Source organism: Camelina sativa, chromosome 4 (assembly GCF_030686135.1).
Source record: "Camelina sativa cultivar CO46 ecotype springtype chromosome 4, ASM3068613v1".
Taxonomy (NCBI): domain Eukaryota; kingdom Viridiplantae; phylum Streptophyta; class Magnoliopsida; order Brassicales; family Brassicaceae; genus Camelina; species Camelina sativa.
Window position 1 is genome coordinate 17,564,328 of NC_141883.1, and position 18,776 is coordinate 17,583,103.

The 18,776-nt window shown below is 35.3% G+C and overlaps 1 protein-coding gene and 1 pseudogene across 1 annotated transcript; both read left to right on the forward strand.

The window, feature by feature from the left end:
- Nucleotides 1-447: 447 nt before the first annotated feature.
- LOC104780396 (phototropin-1) lies at nt 448-6,377 on the forward strand. The gene is made up of 20 exons (XM_010504888.3): nt 448-1,384; nt 1,767-1,949; nt 2,468-2,559; nt 2,657-2,924; nt 3,019-3,238; nt 3,321-3,391; nt 3,493-3,599; nt 3,685-3,734; nt 3,848-3,952; nt 4,058-4,117; nt 4,210-4,376; nt 4,466-4,550; nt 4,635-4,715; nt 4,793-4,896; nt 4,981-5,030; nt 5,132-5,238; nt 5,345-5,473; nt 5,564-5,728; nt 5,814-5,954; nt 6,058-6,377. Exons 1-20 carry the CDS (start codon nt 678-680, stop codon nt 6,157-6,159), a joined length of 2,994 nt encoding a protein of 997 aa, XP_010503190.1. The 5' UTR covers nt 448-677; the 3' UTR covers nt 6,160-6,377.
- Nucleotides 6,378-8,013: 1,636 nt separating this feature from the next.
- LOC147945895 (uncharacterized) lies at nt 8,014-9,891 on the forward strand (annotated as a pseudogene).
- The last annotated feature ends 8,885 nt before the right edge of the window (nt 9,892-18,776 follow it).

Here is an 18,776-nt window from a genome sequence, read left to right on the forward strand (position 1 = left end):
TATGTCTTGTCTATTATTTCCCAAAAGAAGACACCAAAGAGAGCGAGATTCTTGTTATCCATGATAACAGTTTTGAAGATTCATACTAAATGAGTGATTGATTAATTATTTATGGTCAACATCTACTAAAATTAGTTAGACTATTATATTTTCGTTTACAAAAACTGTGGGAATGAATAGCCGACTCTGAAATATCTCACTAGTCTTAATTGCTAATTGCTATTTTAGTTAATTTAAAACCTTAAAGCTTAATAACTCGAATACGTACCAGGAAAGTCAAATCATAAGTTAAATATCATTCTGTAATTTGCAAACTTTTAATGAACCTTCTTTTACATTTTACATCGCTCTTTGTGATTAAACATATCCAACAATTATTAGTTAACTTTCACATATCAGATATTTGTATAGGCTTTTCATTTTGAGAAATCAATCCATCCATCTACCACAAAAGAACTTGGTCATGTGTCCATTTTTAGAAAGCATTAAAATATTATAACATCTATCTATATATATATATATATATAATATCTAACTATAATAAAAGTATCATATTTATTTGCCGATTCATGTACACATGCGTGTGGTCTCTATGTCTATCCACTTAACTAAATTACATATAAACTTATTTTTGAGCCACAATTTTTGTTTCGTTTACTAGAAGAGAAGCTAACAAGATGGAACCAACAGAGAAACCATCGACCAAACAGTCTACTCGAACTTTACCTAGAGACACTCGTGGCTCTCTCGAAGTATTCAACCCTTCAACTCACCCGGCCCGAATCGAGAGCCCCGTGTTCCGTCCAGAACCACCAACATGGAAAAACTGGAGTGATCCACGTGGCACCAGTCCTCAACCCCATCCCCAACCAGAACAAGAACCATCTCCTTCCAACCCTGTTCTACCTGATCAAGAAGTCCCCGTCACAACCTCATGGATGGCTCTAAAAGACCCAGCACCGGAGAAAATCTCCAAGAAGACGATCACCGCCGAGAAACCACAGAAATCAGCGGTGGCGGCAGAGCAGAGAGCGGCGGAGTGGGGATTGGTTTTGAAGACCGACACAAAGACGGGAAAGCCACAGGGAGTGAGCGTGAGGAACTCGGGTGGAACTGAGAATGATCCGAACGGGAAAAAGACTACTTCACAAAGAAACTCGCAGAATTCTTGCCGGAGCTCCGGTGAGATGTCTGACGGAGATGTCGCCGGAGGTAGAGGAGGGATTCCCAGAGTATCAGAAGATCTGAAAGATGCGTTGTCTACGTTTCAACAAACGTTTGTGGTTTCAGATGCTACCAAACCTGATTACCCGATTATGTATGCAAGTGCTGGTTTCTTCAATATGACCGGTTACACTTCCAAAGAGGTCGTCGGCAGAAACTGGTAAACACTAATTTAGAGCAATTTACAAAAATATATATTTCATTTTCTTTAGTTACCAAAATTTTAAATCTCAAATTAATATAGATATTTTGAAAAACATTATAATTAATTTTAGAAACTATATAATTTCATGTTTTGGAAAGGTAAATGAAAATAAACGTTTAGGAATATTGTAAATGATTTAATAACTCTTACGAATTTTTTTCAGTAATGGTATTTTTGAAAGTATATATATATATATATATATATATAATATTTTAGCGTAAATTTTCTGAAAATTAAGCATCTTACTTTTGAAAATTCGTCAAAATAAATTAATGAAAAAATATATATATATATATATATATATATATATATTTTGTTTTGTTTTGTTTTATTGTAGCCGATTCTTACAAGGATCAGGGACAGACGCAGATGAGTTAGCAAAGATAAGAGAGACATTAGCTTCTGGTAACAACTATTGTGGGCGTTTACTGAATTACAAGAAAGATGGGACCTCTTTTTGGAATCTTCTCACAATTGCGCCCATTAAAGACGAGAGTGGCAAAGTTCTCAAATTCATCGGGTTAGTCCTTCGTTCCTTTATTCTTTACTCGTTTCAGTCCTTTTTTCAGTTTTGTTTTCAGCATTACACCCTTTTTGATGGGACTGAAGTGTGTGGACCTTTGGTCCTTTGTGTTACTTTCTCCGCAATAATTCAAAGAGAATTGTCTCACTGGCGGAATTGATCGTCTTCAATCCAATCCAACGGCCGTTATTTTAATGTTATTTCAAACTTTTATATTTTCCACTCGTAAAATTGATATATATTATGGCCATGAGAGTTTTAAATGGTTTTTTTTAAATAAAGATTTTCATTTTCAGATTTTAGATTTTTTTTTCTTAGGGAAATTACTTCTGTAATACTGATTGGATAATTAAATGATTTTTGAAAAACAAAAACTAAAAACCAAAAATCATGCTAGAAAACTAGTACCATTCAAAGCCTATATTAAATGGATTAATCAGATGAATTATAGAATCTAAGATCAAAATATGTTTTTAAGTAATAAGAAGATACAAATATGTTTATCTTTGGACCAGAATGCAAGTGGAGGTGAGCAAGCACACTGAAGGGGCCAAAGAAAAGACTTTGAGACCAAATGGGCTTCCTGAATCTCTTATTCGATATGATGGTAACGACACTTTTGTTTTTTTTTTTTGTTATTTAATTTTATACTTTTTCAGTTTTTTGTAATGCTTAATAAAATAATTTTTTTGCTTTTGTAATAGCCCGCCAAAAAGATATGGCAACGAACTCAGTGACAGAGCTGGTGGAGGCAGTGAAGAGACCTCGAGCACTAAGCGAATCAACGAATTGCCATCCCTTCATGACAAAATCGGAGAGCGACGAACTACCGGCGAAACCGGCTCGGCGAATGTCCGAGAATGTTGTTCCTTCAGGCCGAAGAAACTCTGGTGGCGGGAGAAGGAACTCGATGCAGCGAATCAACGAGATTCCCGAGAAAAAAACGAGAAAATCTTCTCTTTCTTTCATGGGGTAGTAATAACTCAAAAAAACTTACTCAACTATACTTCTTAAGCACAAGATAATTCTTTGACCTAATTAACTGTTGTGAATTCTTGTGTTATAGGATTAAGAAGAAGAGTGAGTCTTTGGAATCTATGGATGATGGATTTATAGAGTATGGAGAGGAAGACGATGAGATTAGTGACAGAGACGAGAGACCAGAGAGTGTGGATGATAAAGTGAGACAAAAGGAAATGAGAAAGGGTATGGATCTCGCTACTACACTCGAACGTATCGAGAAGAACTTCGTCATCACTGATCCTAGGCTTCCCGATAATCCCATTGTAAGAAAAAATGTTTGAAACAACAGGAGACTTTTGTTATGTTTTATTTAGATTGGTCTGAAAACGTATCCTTTGTTTCCAGATTTTTGCATCTGATAGTTTCTTGGAGCTCACGGAATATAGCCGTGAAGAAATTCTTGGCAGAAATTGCAGGTATTTGTGAATATGAATATGGACTCATGCATGATTCTTCTGCCAAGTTCCGAGAATTAAGAACGGTTTTAATCTCTTTTCTTTTTGTTTCATGGATTTAGGTTTCTGCAAGGTCCAGAGACTGATCCAACGACAGTAAAGAAGATTCGAAATGCTATTGATAACCAAACCGAAGTTACGGTTCAGCTCATCAACTACACCAAGAGCGGTACTCAAATTTTTCGATATCCTTATATTATATCTGACGATCAATGTACTGAGTTTTAAAACTTACATTATCTTCTCTGTTGCAGGAAAGAAGTTTTGGAACATTTTCCACTTGCAACCTATGCGTGATCAGAAGGTACTACGCTTAACATAGATATCTTGTACAATACGTCACCTTCAAGTTGACCCTCGGATTGTTTGGTTTATAAATTCAAACCTTAAGATGTATTCTTTGATATGTTTTGACAGGGAGAAGTACAATACTTTATCGGAGTCCAACTAGATGGGAGCAAGCATGTAGAGCCAGTCCGCAATGTCATTGAAGAAACCGCTGTGAAAGAGGGAGAAGAGCTGGTTTGTAACCTTAAACTATTTAATTCTTTGATTTTCATTGTAATCATTAGATCAAAATTCATGTGTTAAAACCTAAATTTCATTTTCTGAATCTGAATTCTACAGGTGAAAAAAGCAGCTGTAAATATCGATGAAGCCGTACGAGAACTTCCTGATGCCAACATGGTAAGTGATAGACTGAGGATCTGAGTATGGGAGTTTAAAATTAATTAGGCTTTATATATGTGACTGAATGTTTCGTTGTGTCTTGTTTGAAGACACCAGAGGACTTATGGGCAAACCACTCAAAGATTGTTCATTCGAAGCCTCACAGGAAAGATTCACCGCCATGGAAAGCTATGGAAAAAGTATTGGAACGCGGTGAACCGATTAGTCTGAAGCATTTCAAACCAGTGAAACCTTTGGGTTCTGGTGATACAGGAAGGTCTGAAACTCTGACCTAGTGAAACATTTTACAAAAAGGTTTTTTTCTTTGTCATCAAACTTAAAATGTCCCATTTGTTTTTTTATCAGTGTGCATCTAGTGGAACTCGTTGGAACGGATCAGTTGTTTGCGATGAAAGCAATGGACAAGGCTGTTATGCTTAACCGTAATAAAGTAACTACAATAACTAGTGAATTCACAAACCTATATTTTTTTGTATCTGCTGTATAAGTAGCAATTGATAACAAATTTTGGCAGGTTCATAGAGCTAGAGCTGAGAGGGAGATCCTAGATTTGCTTGACCATCCTTTTCTTCCTGCACTCTACGCTTCATTTCAGGTCTGAAGATCTGTGTGCACGTATGTATATATGTCTCGTAGTCTTATGTTACTAACGGATCATGTTTTACTTTGCAGACAAAAACACATATATGTCTTATAACAGATTACTATCCAGGAGGAGAACTCTTTATGCTCCTTGATCGACAACCTAGGAAGGTCCTTAAGGAAGATGCCGTAAGGTACAAGTGTTCCTAGCTCAAAAAGTCTCAAGATTTTGTTTACTTAAATCGTAAACTAAAACAAAACCTGAAACCAATTTTTAGATTCTATGCTGCTCAAGTTGTCGTTGCACTCGAGTATCTTCACTGTCAAGGTAAGCCGTTCGACCTCTTCAATTAAAAAATAAATGGATGTAAAGGAGTGGTTCTGACATGATACTAATAAGTGGATCTATGTAATTTTTCTTAAACTCAGGAATAATTTACCGAGACTTGAAACCGGAAAACGTTTTAATCCAAGGCAATGGGGATATCTCTTTATCGGATTTCGACCTGTCTTGCTTGACATCTTGCAAACCTCAGGTTTCATATTTCTCAACCTTCTTCCCTTACGATTCTTTCCAAAGACTTCTTCTGCTAGGGAATTTGCTCATGTATACTAATTCAGGGTGTCTAATGAATCTTGCAGCTGTTGATTCCGAGTATAGACGAGAAGAAGAAGAAAAAGCAACAAAAGAGTCAACAAACTCCAATCTTCATGGCTGAACCAATGCGTGCATCAAACTCATTTGTTGGCACTGAAGAGTATATTGCTCCGGTTAGTGTAATATATATACCAGCTTAACTATACTGATTAAGATATTTCTTCTGTCTTAACCGGTAGTTAAATGATGTCTCATATGGATAGGAAATTATATCCGGGGCAGGACATACAAGTGCAGTGGACTGGTGGGCTCTTGGTATCCTTATGTATGAAATGTTATACGGATACACTCCTTTTAGAGGCAAAACAAGACAGAAGACTTTCACCAATGTTCTTCAAAAAGATCTAAAGTTCCCAGCTAGCATTCCTGTAAAAGATCATTATATTTATATCATCAAGTAATCGCATATAAATCATAGATTAATAATTAATGGTTTTGTTATATGGTATGCAGGCAAGTCTTCAAGTGAAACAGCTGATCTTTAGGTTATTACAACGAGATCCGAAGAAAAGATTAGGCTGTTTTGAAGGAGCAAACGAAGTCAAGAATCATTCTTACTTCAAAGGAATTAATTGGGCTCTGATTCGATGCACGGTAAGCAACTTCATACGTTCTGTTTTACTTGGTGTATAAGAAACAGTTTTTACTTGCGAAATAAGGAAAACCATCCGTTTATGAGCTATGTTTTGATCTGCAGAACCCTCCGGAGCTTGAGACTCCGATATTTACTAGTGAAGCAGAAAACAAAGATGAAGTTCTGAATCCTGAGCTAGAAGATCTTCAAACAAATGTTTTTTGAGATCGATTTGAATTAAACGTTTCTTGTTTTTTTTTTTTTTTTCCCGCTTTCATGAACCATTTGAAACTTTGTTTGTTTGTTTTTTTGTTTTTTTTTTTGTTTCAGTTTACCATTATCTTTTTTATTTTACTTATAGTCCCAAGTGTTTCTTGTAATTTAATTTGTGTGATCTTTTAAGAATATTTTTTGTATGTCAATAAAATTAATCAAGTTTTGCATTTTGCTTGTTTGTTAATGTATATTATGATAAGTTTGCTAACATTAAAAAGAATCTGACGTTCTCATAATCTAGTCATTTCTTTAAAGAGATCTAAAAAGAGTTTTGAAAGCTACAAAAACAAATAGTAAAAAGCTATACATTAAAAAGAGTTTTGAAAGCTACAAAAACAAATAGTAAAAAGCTATACATTAAAGAATTAATCAAGTTTTGCATTTTGTTTGTTTGTTATATATATATATATATATATATCTATAAGTTTGCTAACATTAAAAAGAACGTGTCTCATAATCTAGTCATTTCTTTAAAAAGAGTTTTGAAAGCTACAAAAACAGATAGTAAAACTTCATTGATCACGTAAAAAGCTATGAAAAAGCAATAATGATTTCAACAATGTAGCATTGTTTAGTTAAAAAAATAACTGAAATATCAATATTTATAATGTATTATGTATTAAAACTATAAATTGTGTATTTGGATGATAAACAAATTAATTGGTAAAACTTATAAGAATTAAAAACTAATTACATATTAGTCATGTATGTATGTAATTATGACAAAAACATTACAATAATAAAATAAAATATTCATATCTCATTTCATAATATTTTTTTTGTCATCAGTGAATCAACAAGACCTGATTCATAGTTAATACCTATTATGCGAGATAACGCGACTTAGTAGAGTCAAACTCCGATGGATCGGTCGCAGAGGTGGTGAGATAACCACTTAACTAAAGACATTTTCCCTTCACCGATATTCTTAATATCCTAAACTAATTATATTCTCCTACTTTCTTCAGCTCTTCCCACTTGCTCGAGAGGTCGCAGAGATGACAAAGAATTTGAGTTATCTCTCTCCATTTGCTCTGATTTTTGCTGATCTATCTATTGATACAAGTTTCTTTTATTAGATAAATATGAATTGTAGAAGAATTTTTGTCTATGTTTACTATAGAAGAAACTGTTATACTCATTTCTCAATAGAACTCAAAAATGTGTATTTGTTGACCATATTTTGATATTTCTTTGTCTTTCTCCACATTTGTAAGTGTTATGAAGAATAATAATTAACTTCACGTATGACTATGATTTAGCCGTAGTATATTGCGGGAGAAAACTACAATTTATTGTTTCGATATAATGTTTTAGTATTCAAATTCTGAATTCTATTTGTATTTTTTACTATAAGTAACATAATTGAATGTTATGAAAATGTATTGGATGGCTGAAGTAGTGTCTGTGTGATTCAAGACGTGATACAAGATTGTTGTTGTTTTATGTGCGTGAGAAGTTTCTAGAAGGTTTGAGAAGGCAATATTGAAGGAAGATTTGAGGATTAATTGAAGAGGAAAACTACTATTTATTGGGTTGATTAAATTGGAGTTTTACAAAGAAAAGGAAAATAGCAAAAAAGAAAAATGTATTTTCTTATGAAATTTAGAAATATTCTCTTATGGTGATTAGGAAGTCTTGATGGGTATATAAGGAGGTGTTGGGCACATCCTAGAGAAGGAAGAGAGCTGAGAGATAAAGATAAATCCTAGAGAGCTTTCTGTGTTTGTGTGCGGCTTAGTTTCGGGTAGATCAAGGGTGAGGGTAGTTCAGGAAGTAAGGCAGAACTTTAAAACAGTTGTGATGAATTCATACAGAGAAGGCACGTCTATGTCAAGACCACCGTTGCTTGATTCAACAAATTACGGGTATTGGAAGGTTCATATGCAAGCGTTTATTAGTAACCTTGATGAAGATTGTTGGAATTTGATTGAGCTTGGTTGGGAGCCTCCTAAAGTTGTGGATGATAAAGGAGTTGAGAGTCTTAAGCCAAGAGATAAGTGGACTGCTGCAGAGAAAAAGCTTTCAAGTTGTAATTCGACAGCCAAGACAGCGATTTACAATGCTATTGATTCAAGCCACTTCAAGTTAATCTCTCAATGTGTATCAGCTCAAAAAGCGTGGAAGTCATTGGAGAATATGTTTGAGGGTACTTCAAGTGTTAAAAGAACAAAGTTGGATATGTTGGCATCACAATTTGAGAATCTAAGGATGGGAGAAAAAGAAACTGTGGCTGAGTTTAGTGCAAAGTTATGTGACATATCTAATGAGGCTTTTACTTTTGGAAAGCAGTACAAAGACAAAAAGCTTGTGAAGAAGCTGAAGCGATCGTTGCCAGCAAAATTTGAGTCAAAAATTTCTGCAGTTGAAGAAGCTCATAATTTAGATGAGATGGCTTTTGATGAGTTTGTTGGGATTCTTAAAGCTTTTGAATTAAGCAAAGCATATGAAGTTGAAGGAGTAAAGAAGAAAGATGATCAAGTTAAGGAAGCAATAAAGAAGGAAGTTGACAATGGAGTAGCTCTTAAGGTATCATCTTTTGAAGATTCAATGGCTATGTTATCAAGACAATTTGCTAAATTTCTGAAGCGTAAGGGTGAAAAGAAGAAAAGTAGAATGAGTGAAGAAATGAGGACTTTATCAAAGAATGTTCAATGTTTTGAATGCAAAGGATATGGTCATGTACGGTCTGATTGTGCCAATCTACACAAGCATAAGAAGAAGGCTATGAATGTTGTTACTAGTGATTCTGAAACTGATTCAGATGAAGAAGAAGAACTGAAGAATTTTGTGGCGTTTACAACTTTTGAAGATAGTTCTGAATCAGTGTCTGCATCAGCGTCTACATCAGTGTCTGCAACTGCTTCTGAACCTGCAGCAAAACGTGCAACTACATCTGAACATGAATCTGATAGTCATAGTGATGCAGAGGATATGAGTTATGAAGAACTTCGTAAGAGTTATGAGAAGTTGTATGCACATTGACTTAAGGTAGTTGATGAAAATTTAGGTTTGATTAAGGAGAAGCTCGAGTTAGAGGCTAAAGTCGTTGAAGCAGAGAAATATGCTATAGAAAAGGAAGAAGAAGCATTACAAGCTAAAGTGCAACTTGAAGAAACTCAAAAGAATTTGAGAATGCTTAATAATGGTACAAAGAAATTGCATCACATTCTGAGTATTGGCAAGACTGATAAGTGTGGCCTTGGATATGAAGGAAAAGTTTCAAAACCGGATAGAGTGTTTGTTTCAAGTGAAAAAATCACGTCTGCATCAGGAACTGTGTTAGAGACTGCAAAGACTGCTTCAAAGATTGCTTCAGAGAATGTATGTGTGAAAGAGCATAGTAAAAATATTTTCGAATTGCAGAGTGCACCTAGACAAGTTTTTCGATCTGTTTGTCATCATTGTGGTGTTGTTGGGCATATTAGGCCAAGATGTTTCAGATTGTTGAGAGAGAGGAGCCGAATGGAGAATGCTTATGATGTAAGGTTTCAAGGTCCTACATGTTATCATTGTGGAGTTCAAGGACATATTAAGAGGAATTGTTTTAGATTCATTCAAGGAGTCAATCATGGAGGTCTAAAGTGCAACAAGATATGGGTTAGAAAAGATAATTTCGTTGGAGGTGGTGTACTAGGCTATCAACCGCGTATTGCAAAGTGGGGAGAATTTTTCAGTTAGTTTTGACCATGTTGTGACTCATTCAGGGGGACAATGAAGATGTGTTTGGTGATGTGTTTAGTTGTTTGAACTGATGAGTTCACAAGCATAGTCAAAAAGGGGGAGAATGAAGATGTATTGGATGGCTGAAGTAGTGTCTGTGTGATTTAAGACGTGATACAGAATTGTTGTTGTTTTATGTGCGTGAGAAGTTTCTAGAAGGTTTGAAGACAATATTGAAGGAAGATTTGAGGATTAATTGAAGAGGAAAACAACTATTTATTGGGTTGATTAAATTGGAGTTTTACAAAGAAAAGGAAAATAGCAAAAAGTAAAAAGGTATTTTCTTATGAAATTTGGAAATATTCTCTTATGGTGATTAGGAAGTCTTGATGGGTATATAAGGAGGTGTTGGGCACGTCCTAGAGAAGGAAGAGAGCTGAGAGATAAAGATAAATCCTAGAGAGCTTTCTGTGTTTGTGTGCGGCTTAGTTTCGCGGTTTGGTGCTTGGGTTGTTCAAGCTTCTTTGTTCGTTGGTGTGACGTGTGTGTGAAGGTTGCTCAAGAGAGTTGAAGATCTGAAGTCTAGGCTCAGGGGAGTTTAGCCCAATGTTAGGTTATCTTGGTTTAAATCTAGGTTTGGTGTTAGTCTAGTTAAGGGTAGAGAATTATCCTTAAGATTTCATGTTATAGAACGGAGCGGTGAATTAAGAGGGTTGTGCTTAATTTACGCGTTTGCGAATAGGTTGTATTTGCTTTCTTGTTCTAGTGGAATCGAAATCTGGACGTGGTCCTGGGGAATAGGAAAAACCAAATCTCGTTAACAAAGTTCTTGTGTTATTTACTTTCTGCACTTTATTATTTGCACCTCATCCACATTTACATGTTATACATATTTTAGTTCTGTTGTTGTAACTTTTTTATTAAAATAAATATATATATTTGAACATTATGCAATTACTTATCATATAATACTGTATATATGCTCATGGTATGTTGTGTTTTGACTTTTGATCATATTTCCAATCTCTAGTATTTTCAGTATCTGGATCGTTAATTTGCTTTTTAATATGTGTAGCAATATGTTAGTTCACTTATATCATAATCGAAAATGTATAGATTCAATTTATTGTACATATCTCTTTATATTGAACATAATTTACTTAAGTTATTTAACATTTAATAAAATTATTAAACTGTAAATATGATTGAACTTAGTACTTTTTAATTTAATAATTAGTTTCATAATAATATTGCTAATTTAAGTATCATAATACAAAATTTGATTATATATCCTCATTTATTATTACAAATCATTCAAAACAATTTTTATTCACTAAATATCATGATCTAAATGAACTACATATGAAAATTGTTACTAAATTTAAAAATGTAGCAAAGTGGTTTTTGTTAGTGTATTTGTTGCGTTACCTGAAATTTAATTACTACATATATGATATAGATTTACAGTTAATGATTTACTAAGAAAATATTAAATATTTTGAGATTATTGTATCTACCATATGAAAATATATTTCTTAATTTTGGATATTAAAATTAAAATTTAATGTAACAATTTGTTTTTGCTTATTTTATATCTCATAAATTTACTATTTTTTAAAAAACAAACAAAAATTATCTATTAATCTTCTAGAAGATGTATTAAAAATATAATATATTTAACAAAAACTATTAATCTGTCAAACATGTTTAATACATCCTTCATTGTTTTTTAAATGAAAAATATGATGATCTTTTACATTGATCAACATAAGTAAATTCATGAATATCATTTATGTTAATCACACGTGTGATATCTTACTTATATCGTCAAATTACTTTGACTACATATTTTTCCGCAATGAATAGTTATTCATAATCTCTTTTATCATTATCCTCAACTTATTTGCTTTTGTAAATTTTATTAGATATCATAAAATTTGTCAAAATAATTATTCATTTTCTGTAATTAACTATTTCGTGATATAATATCTTTTCCTGTTACGATCGGACTTACCATCAGCCACTGCACTAAAGTAACTCACAATTAATCCATTTTAGAGGAGGTTATTTGGGTAAAGAAATGAAGAAAGAATATAAAGAGATCTATAAAATCTCAAAGAACGATCGTTAGATTTTTACTGGTTTCAAATCATGAGATGAATCGGAAGAACATCAATCAAAGCACATATATTCATTTGTTTTTATTATATATTATGAAATCATTTCAAGAAGAAGTACACAAATATTTAGTGTATATTCATCAGTAATTATATTGCGATTGAAAATACAAATATGAGAAATTATTCTTTAGTTATGATTTTAATTTATCTATGTTGTAACTTACATATCTATATGGTATTCATAATATCTCGATATTTGAATTGGTTTAAGAACAACTTTTGCACTTTACATTGTAGAGTTCTCAATGTCATAATAATTATATCTTGTTATATAGAACTTACTTTTTCGGAGTTATTAATTCATATAATTGCGACATATGTCAAGTATATTGATAATATTTTGACATGTGTGAAAGTAAATTTTATTTAAAAAATATAGGAAAAATTAAAAGATCCTAAATAAAAGGGTTACAATTAGTATTTTTGAAAAGTATGGAAAACCAAAATTAATCTATTTATTAATAATTCTAATAGGAAATATAAGCAATTAATAAGAAAAATATTTGTAATTATTAATTATTATAAACATATAGTAAAAATTTATATAGAAAAATGATTATAGTAGACAAAGTTTGATGTGTTAAAAATATTATAATATAAGAAAATTAAGAATACCAAATAAGAAATTAATGTAATTTTCTTCAGTTTTTAATCGATGATTTAATAGCGTATTTAATATTATATTTTATAATAACATGAATGACCGTAAAAAGTAATCTAGTGTAGGGAAAGGAGAATCAAGTTAAAAATGGCTAAGGGAGGTGATGACACTGAATGGGGTAGAAGGTTTCTTTTAAACAAGCATTGTTGTGTTGTGACTAATGCATTGTCGTTTCAATTAAAGAGAACTATGAATAATGTGTATTTTAGGGAGGAACATGATTAGGGTTATCCTTATGCAATTAATAAACCTAAAGTTTCTACATTTCTCTCCTTATCTTATATTCAGCACCATAATAGACGCATTACCTCTATCTCACTCTTTCTTCACTCTTGCTTTCGTCATTTCTTCTCGAGTTAGGGTTCCAAACCTAACAAGTGGTGCTTTCGTTGAGAGCTTCTATGGCTCCTCTTCCAGTTGCAGCTATCGGTAAAGAGAAACAAATCGATTCAAGTGAGCTTGAGTCACCCTCCCAGAAGTATCCGTTGTCGCCTTCACTAACACAGCGGGCTGAACAACAAGATAGTGACATCGTGTTTATCAAGAATATGCTACAAAAGATCCTTTGCAACCAAGTGGAGTAGGTCCCGAATCTGCTCCACCAGGGTTCACGCATGACACTGCTTACCAGATATTTCAATCAGCCACCTGTTGGAATATTACCAAAGCCAAAGAAGGAATCTCATCTGAAACCTTCAGAGTTGAGGTACTCGGCTCCACTGACCAACAAGTCATTTCGCCTCGTTACTCTCCAGAATACCAAAACAGATAGATAGAACTACTTATATTCGAAGGAAAAAGCCCCAAAGATTGGCTTTTCCGGTTGAAGAAATGATTTGCCAGTCGAGGGACAACAGAGTATGCAAAGATAGATATGGCGATTTCCTTTCTCACCATTTCGTTGGTTACTTGGTTACGGATGGCGTAAGATAGGCAAAGGATTGGTATATCGAAGAATTTTATGGAAAAGTTCAAGGTCAAGTTCAAACCAAGCTGGGGTTTGTCTCCTTTGGACCAACTCATGAGTATTCACCAACATGGTAGTGTCGAGGAGTACCATGAGATGTTTGAGGAGCTAGCTGTGCAGCTTCCTCATGTTTTTGATGACCTGTTGGAGTCTGATTTCCTTAGACGGTTACGAAAGAGCATCTGTGACCAGGTGGTTCGTTGCAGACCCTTTGATATGGCCGAGATAGTGGACAAAGCCAAGATGATCGAATACCATGATAGTGAGAATACTAGCCTTCAATCACAACAGACAATTAGGTCCTTTAATTCTTCCTCGCATGGTCAGGGAACAAGCTCTTAGAGACCAATGGACCAATCTCAAGGCAAGCGACTCATGAAATCTCATAGAGACTTCAAGAAACCTTCAAGGGGAAATGAAACTCGCAACAATAACCCTTGTAGGAACTGTGAGATAAGTGGTTTCTAGGTCACTGTTGCAAACATCAGCATAAGTTTAAATGTTTGGCAGTAGAAGAGGAAGATGAGCAGTACTGTGATGCAGTGGAAGAACCACAACCTCAAGAAGTGTTGGAAGCTGATGTCAATGAGATACATGAGTATGAGGTCCTTTCTCTCAGCTCAATGTCTGGACTGACTGATGAGAAATCAATGAGAATGATGGGTAAAATTAGTGATCGAGATGTCGTGGTTTTGGTTATTTCAGGTGCTACTAGAAGTTTTATTGACGAGGGGTTGGTGAAGGAACTGGGATTGTCTATCTCTACTACCCGCGGGTTTGGAGTGCGAGTAGGTGGTGGTAGAGTTCTGAAAGGTAAAGGAAGAGTGTCTAGTACACTCTTGGATATCCAAGGAGTAGAAATAACGGAGGAACTTCTGGTGATTGATTTAGGTAACACATGTGTGATTCTGGGTTACTCTTGGTTAACAACTTTGGGTGACACCAGGATCAACTGGTTGAAAAGAACTCTGAGTTGGAAGATCGGTGCTATGTGGGTGACTATAGTTAGTGATCCAGCTCTCAGTAAGGAGTCCATTTCTCTACATTCCATAGAAAGGGTCGTCTAACATTCAGGAGAAGATTATTAGCTGGAGCTCAATACTCTATTCGAGAGTAAGGGACAAACATATAAGAAAATATCTAACGTGTGAGCAGTGGATGCTTTGGTTAAACAATTTAGAATGTGTTTGACATGTCGTAATGTCTTCTTCCTACTCGAAACCGCGAGGATTCCATCAATCTTCAGGCTAGTACTACTCCTATCATTCTTTGTCCATACATGTACTCATACATCCAGAAAAATGAGATTGAAAAGCTCGTACAAGAGATGTTGGCGGCAGAAATTATCAAACCAAGCGTGAGCCCATACTCCAGTCCGGTTTTGTTGGTCAAGAAAAAGATAGAAGGTGGCTTTTCTATGTCGATTACCGTGCTCTCAACAAGGGTACAATACCTGACATGTACCCCATTTTTGTCATAGAAGAATTGCTTGATTAATTGCAAGGAGCATCTGTTTTCTCCAAGCTTGATTTGAAATCTGGATACCACCAAATCAGAATGAAAGATAGAGCCATGAAGAAGATGGCTTTCAAAACCCACCAAGACCATTACAAGTTCGTATTCATGCCTTTGGTTTGACAAATGCATCATCTACCTTGCAGTACATCAGGAATGATCTGTTCAGGCCTTTCCTCAGGAAATTCGTGTTGGTCTTCGTTGACGACATTCTCGTCTGCAGTCCTAACATCTATAAATATCTGAAACATTTAAAGGTAGTACTTAAGTTGAGCAGCAGCACGAATTTATGCCAATGCCAAGAAATGCTCATTTAATACCTCAGAGGTATCTTATTTGGGTCAAAATATCTCTACAGAAGGGTGGCTGCCGATCCAGAAAAGGTAGATACAATGCTACAATGACCTGTTCCCAAGAGTATCACAAAGTTAATGGGTTTATCCGGTTACTATGGTCGGTCTTTGAAGAATTACGGACAAAAGGCAAGACCTATTTCTGAACTACTTAAGAAAACTAGATTTCTATGGACTGCAGAAGCTACAACAGCTTTCCACACTCTCAGACAAGCTGTGACCAGTTTACCAGTCCTTGCTTTGCCTGATTTTAACCAAGAGTTCACCATTGAGACGGACACCTAGTATTGTCTCTAAACAAAATACTTATATCCTTACTTAGCCAAGCTTTCTCTTCCAAGGGGAGAATCAAGTCGGTATATCAGAGGGAGGTTTTGGCGATAGTGATGGTAGTGGTCAAATGGATGCATTATCTTACTAGTCCAGAATTCGTCATCAATACTGACCAGAGGAGCCTCAGACATTTATTAGAGCAAAAATTTGTCTCCACTGTCCAACAGAGATGGGTTGCCAAGTTGATAGGCCTTAACTACTGCATCGAGTATAAGCCAGGGATTAAAAACCGTGTGGCTAATGCTTTATCCAGGATGTCGGTGGTGGAGGTAATGAATCAACTGATGTTGAAGGCTCCATTAAATCTTGAAAACGAAGTCCTTCTAAAGGAGGTGAGAGCTGATAAGGAGATGGGGGTCATTCTTGCATCTCTGGAAAGTAATTCAGCTTCTACTCCAGGCTACAATTTGAGCAAAGGGATATTGATTAAGAATGGGTGTTTGGTGGTACCTCAGAGATCTCCCTTCATTTTAAACATTTTGGAGCAATTTCATGCTAGTGATGTGGGTGGGCATGAAGAACCTCTGAAAACTTAAAATAGGTTGCCACATGAGGTTACTTGGAGAGGTATGCGAAAGGATGTGGAAAATTTCATTCTGAAGTGTCAGGTTTGTCAGGAAAACAAGTATTCCACCTTGTCTCCTACAAGATTGTTATCACCTTTACCTATTCCAACACAAGTTTGAACTGACATAAGCCTTAATTTCATGGAGGGTTTACCAAAATCAAAAGGGTTTAACTCAATTATTGTGGTGGTTGACAGATTGAACAAGTATGCTCACTTCATTGCTTTAAAGCATCCTTTTACTGCAAGGGTAGTGGCAGAAACATTCATCCGCGATGTTGTGAAGCTCCATGGATTACCTGAGCGTTTTGTGTCTGACAGGGATCATATATTCCTCAGTAGCTTCTGGTCTTAGTTGTTTAAGTTACAGAAAGCTACTTGCCTTGAAACTTATTAGCGTTGCTTCACCAGTAGGAGACCGTCTAGTTGGGCATAGGGGTTGCCACGGGCAGAGTTATGGTATAACACTTCAGTACACTCTTCTATACAGAACACTCCTTTCTTTAACTTGTATGAGCATGATCCTCCCAAAATCCTACTTTATGGGGACACTCCTACACCAAATGCTGTGGTGGAAGAGTTGTTGACAGACCGTGATAGACTTCTGGTGGAATTAAGGGAGAACATTCAGTTGGCCCAATACAAAATGCAGAAAGAAGCGAATAAGCATATGCGACAAGTTGATTTGGAAGTTGGAGAATAGGTGTATTTAAAGTTGCGGCCTTACAGACAGAGTTCACTGGTACAAAGGAGGAATAAAAAGTTGTCACAGCGGTTTTGTGGTCCTTAAAAATTCCGTAGAAAATTGGTAGGGTTGCTTATAAGTTGGAACTGCCTAGCCATAACAATATACATTTTGTCTTCCATGTGTCCCAACTTAAGCTTGATGTTCCAACACCTTATCAGGCTCAATAGCTTCCTCCAAACTTACACCGGATTTGGAGTGGGCAATTGAACCAGAGACTCTATTAGACATTAGCAAGTCTGCTCAAGGAACCAAAATTGAAGTGCTGGTGCAGTGGAAAGGGTAACCGTCCATGGAATCTACTTAGGAATCACTCATTGTTCTGATAAAACAGTTTCAGGACTTTGATCTTGAGGAAAAGATCAGTCTTCTGCGGGGAAGTATTGATAGGCTCAGAGTTCTAGTGGCTTTCATGAAGAAGAAACTTAGAACTAAAGGAAGAAGAGCAAGACAATGGGGAAAGAAGAATCAAGTTAAAAGTGGCTAAAGGAGGTGAATACACTGAATGGAGTAGAATGTTGTTTTATACAAGGATTGTTGTGTTGTGACCAATGCATTGTCGTTTTAATTAAAGAGAACTATGAATAATTAATTTTTAAGGGAGGAGCCTGATTAGAGTTATCCTTATGCAATTAATAAACCTAAAGTTTCTATATTTCTCTCCGTATCTTATACTCTTCGCTGTTATATGCGCATTACCTCTATCTCACTCTTTCTTCACTTTTGCTTTCGTCATTTCTTCTCGAGCTTGGGTCCCAAAGCTAACACAAAGCAAGGTCATAAGTTGTGGCGGCAGTTGTGACAAGACGCGGAGAAGACGAAACAAGGTCAAAAGTTGTGGCGGTGGTTTTGACAAGACACAGAGGAGCTGAAGCAAGGTCAAATCTGTTAAAGTTCGTTAATGGCGGTAGAAAAAAAAGAGACAAAAAGTGATGATTTAGGAATTGAACCCACATACAGTGGCAAATATGTTTCACATGTGTAACCACCACACTAGATTAGTGTATTGACAAGGTTTGTATTACAAGGTTTGTATTATAATTGTATATATCTTGCAACATGTAAGGTTAAAACTTCACACCATCCGTCAATTTTGTAACGCCGTTAACGGCTGTTAAATACTCGGAGTCGAATCTACCAACAAATTTGAAAATGAGGTATTTTAAATTTAACTATATTTAAATAAAGTATTTTTCTTCCAGCTAAAAGAGACAAGATAGTAAACATCAAAACTAAAAATGCTTATTTTCCATTTTTTTGCCGGTAATAATGTTTAATTTTTATTGATATGATTCTCCCAAGGAATCGGCATCTTCGAGTTGGTAGATAGTGACACCTTGATTCTAAAGACAATGAGACCTCAAGAATAAGGATGGTGGAATGAATGGTCGCACAAGAGTTGCGGAAAGACTCTTAATATACCGGTTTGATCTTTCAGCCTCACACCAAAAAGATCGGATCTCTCAGCCTCGCACCAAGGAGATCGGGTTTTGACTGTTGGAATCACACCAAGTAGTCGTTTTTGATTGTTTGAATCACACCAAGCAATCGGTTTTGTTCTCAAAGAACAGAAGAGAATCACTC

What these genes read in the sequence shown, in the direction of transcription:
- LOC104780396 (XM_010504888.3), top strand. Translation starts at nt 678, where the DNA reads ATGGAACCAACAGAGAAACCATCGACCAAACAGTCTACTCGAACTTTA. An exon ending in AACCTATGCGTGATCAGAAG is followed by an intron (nt 3,735 to 3,847) that starts GTACTACGCTTA and finishes ATGTTTTGACAG; the next exon opens with GGAGAAGTACAATACTTTAT. An exon ending in CTTAAGGAAGATGCCGTAAG is followed by an intron (nt 4,897 to 4,980) that starts GTACAAGTGTTC and finishes ACCAATTTTTAG; the next exon opens with ATTCTATGCTGCTCAAGTTG.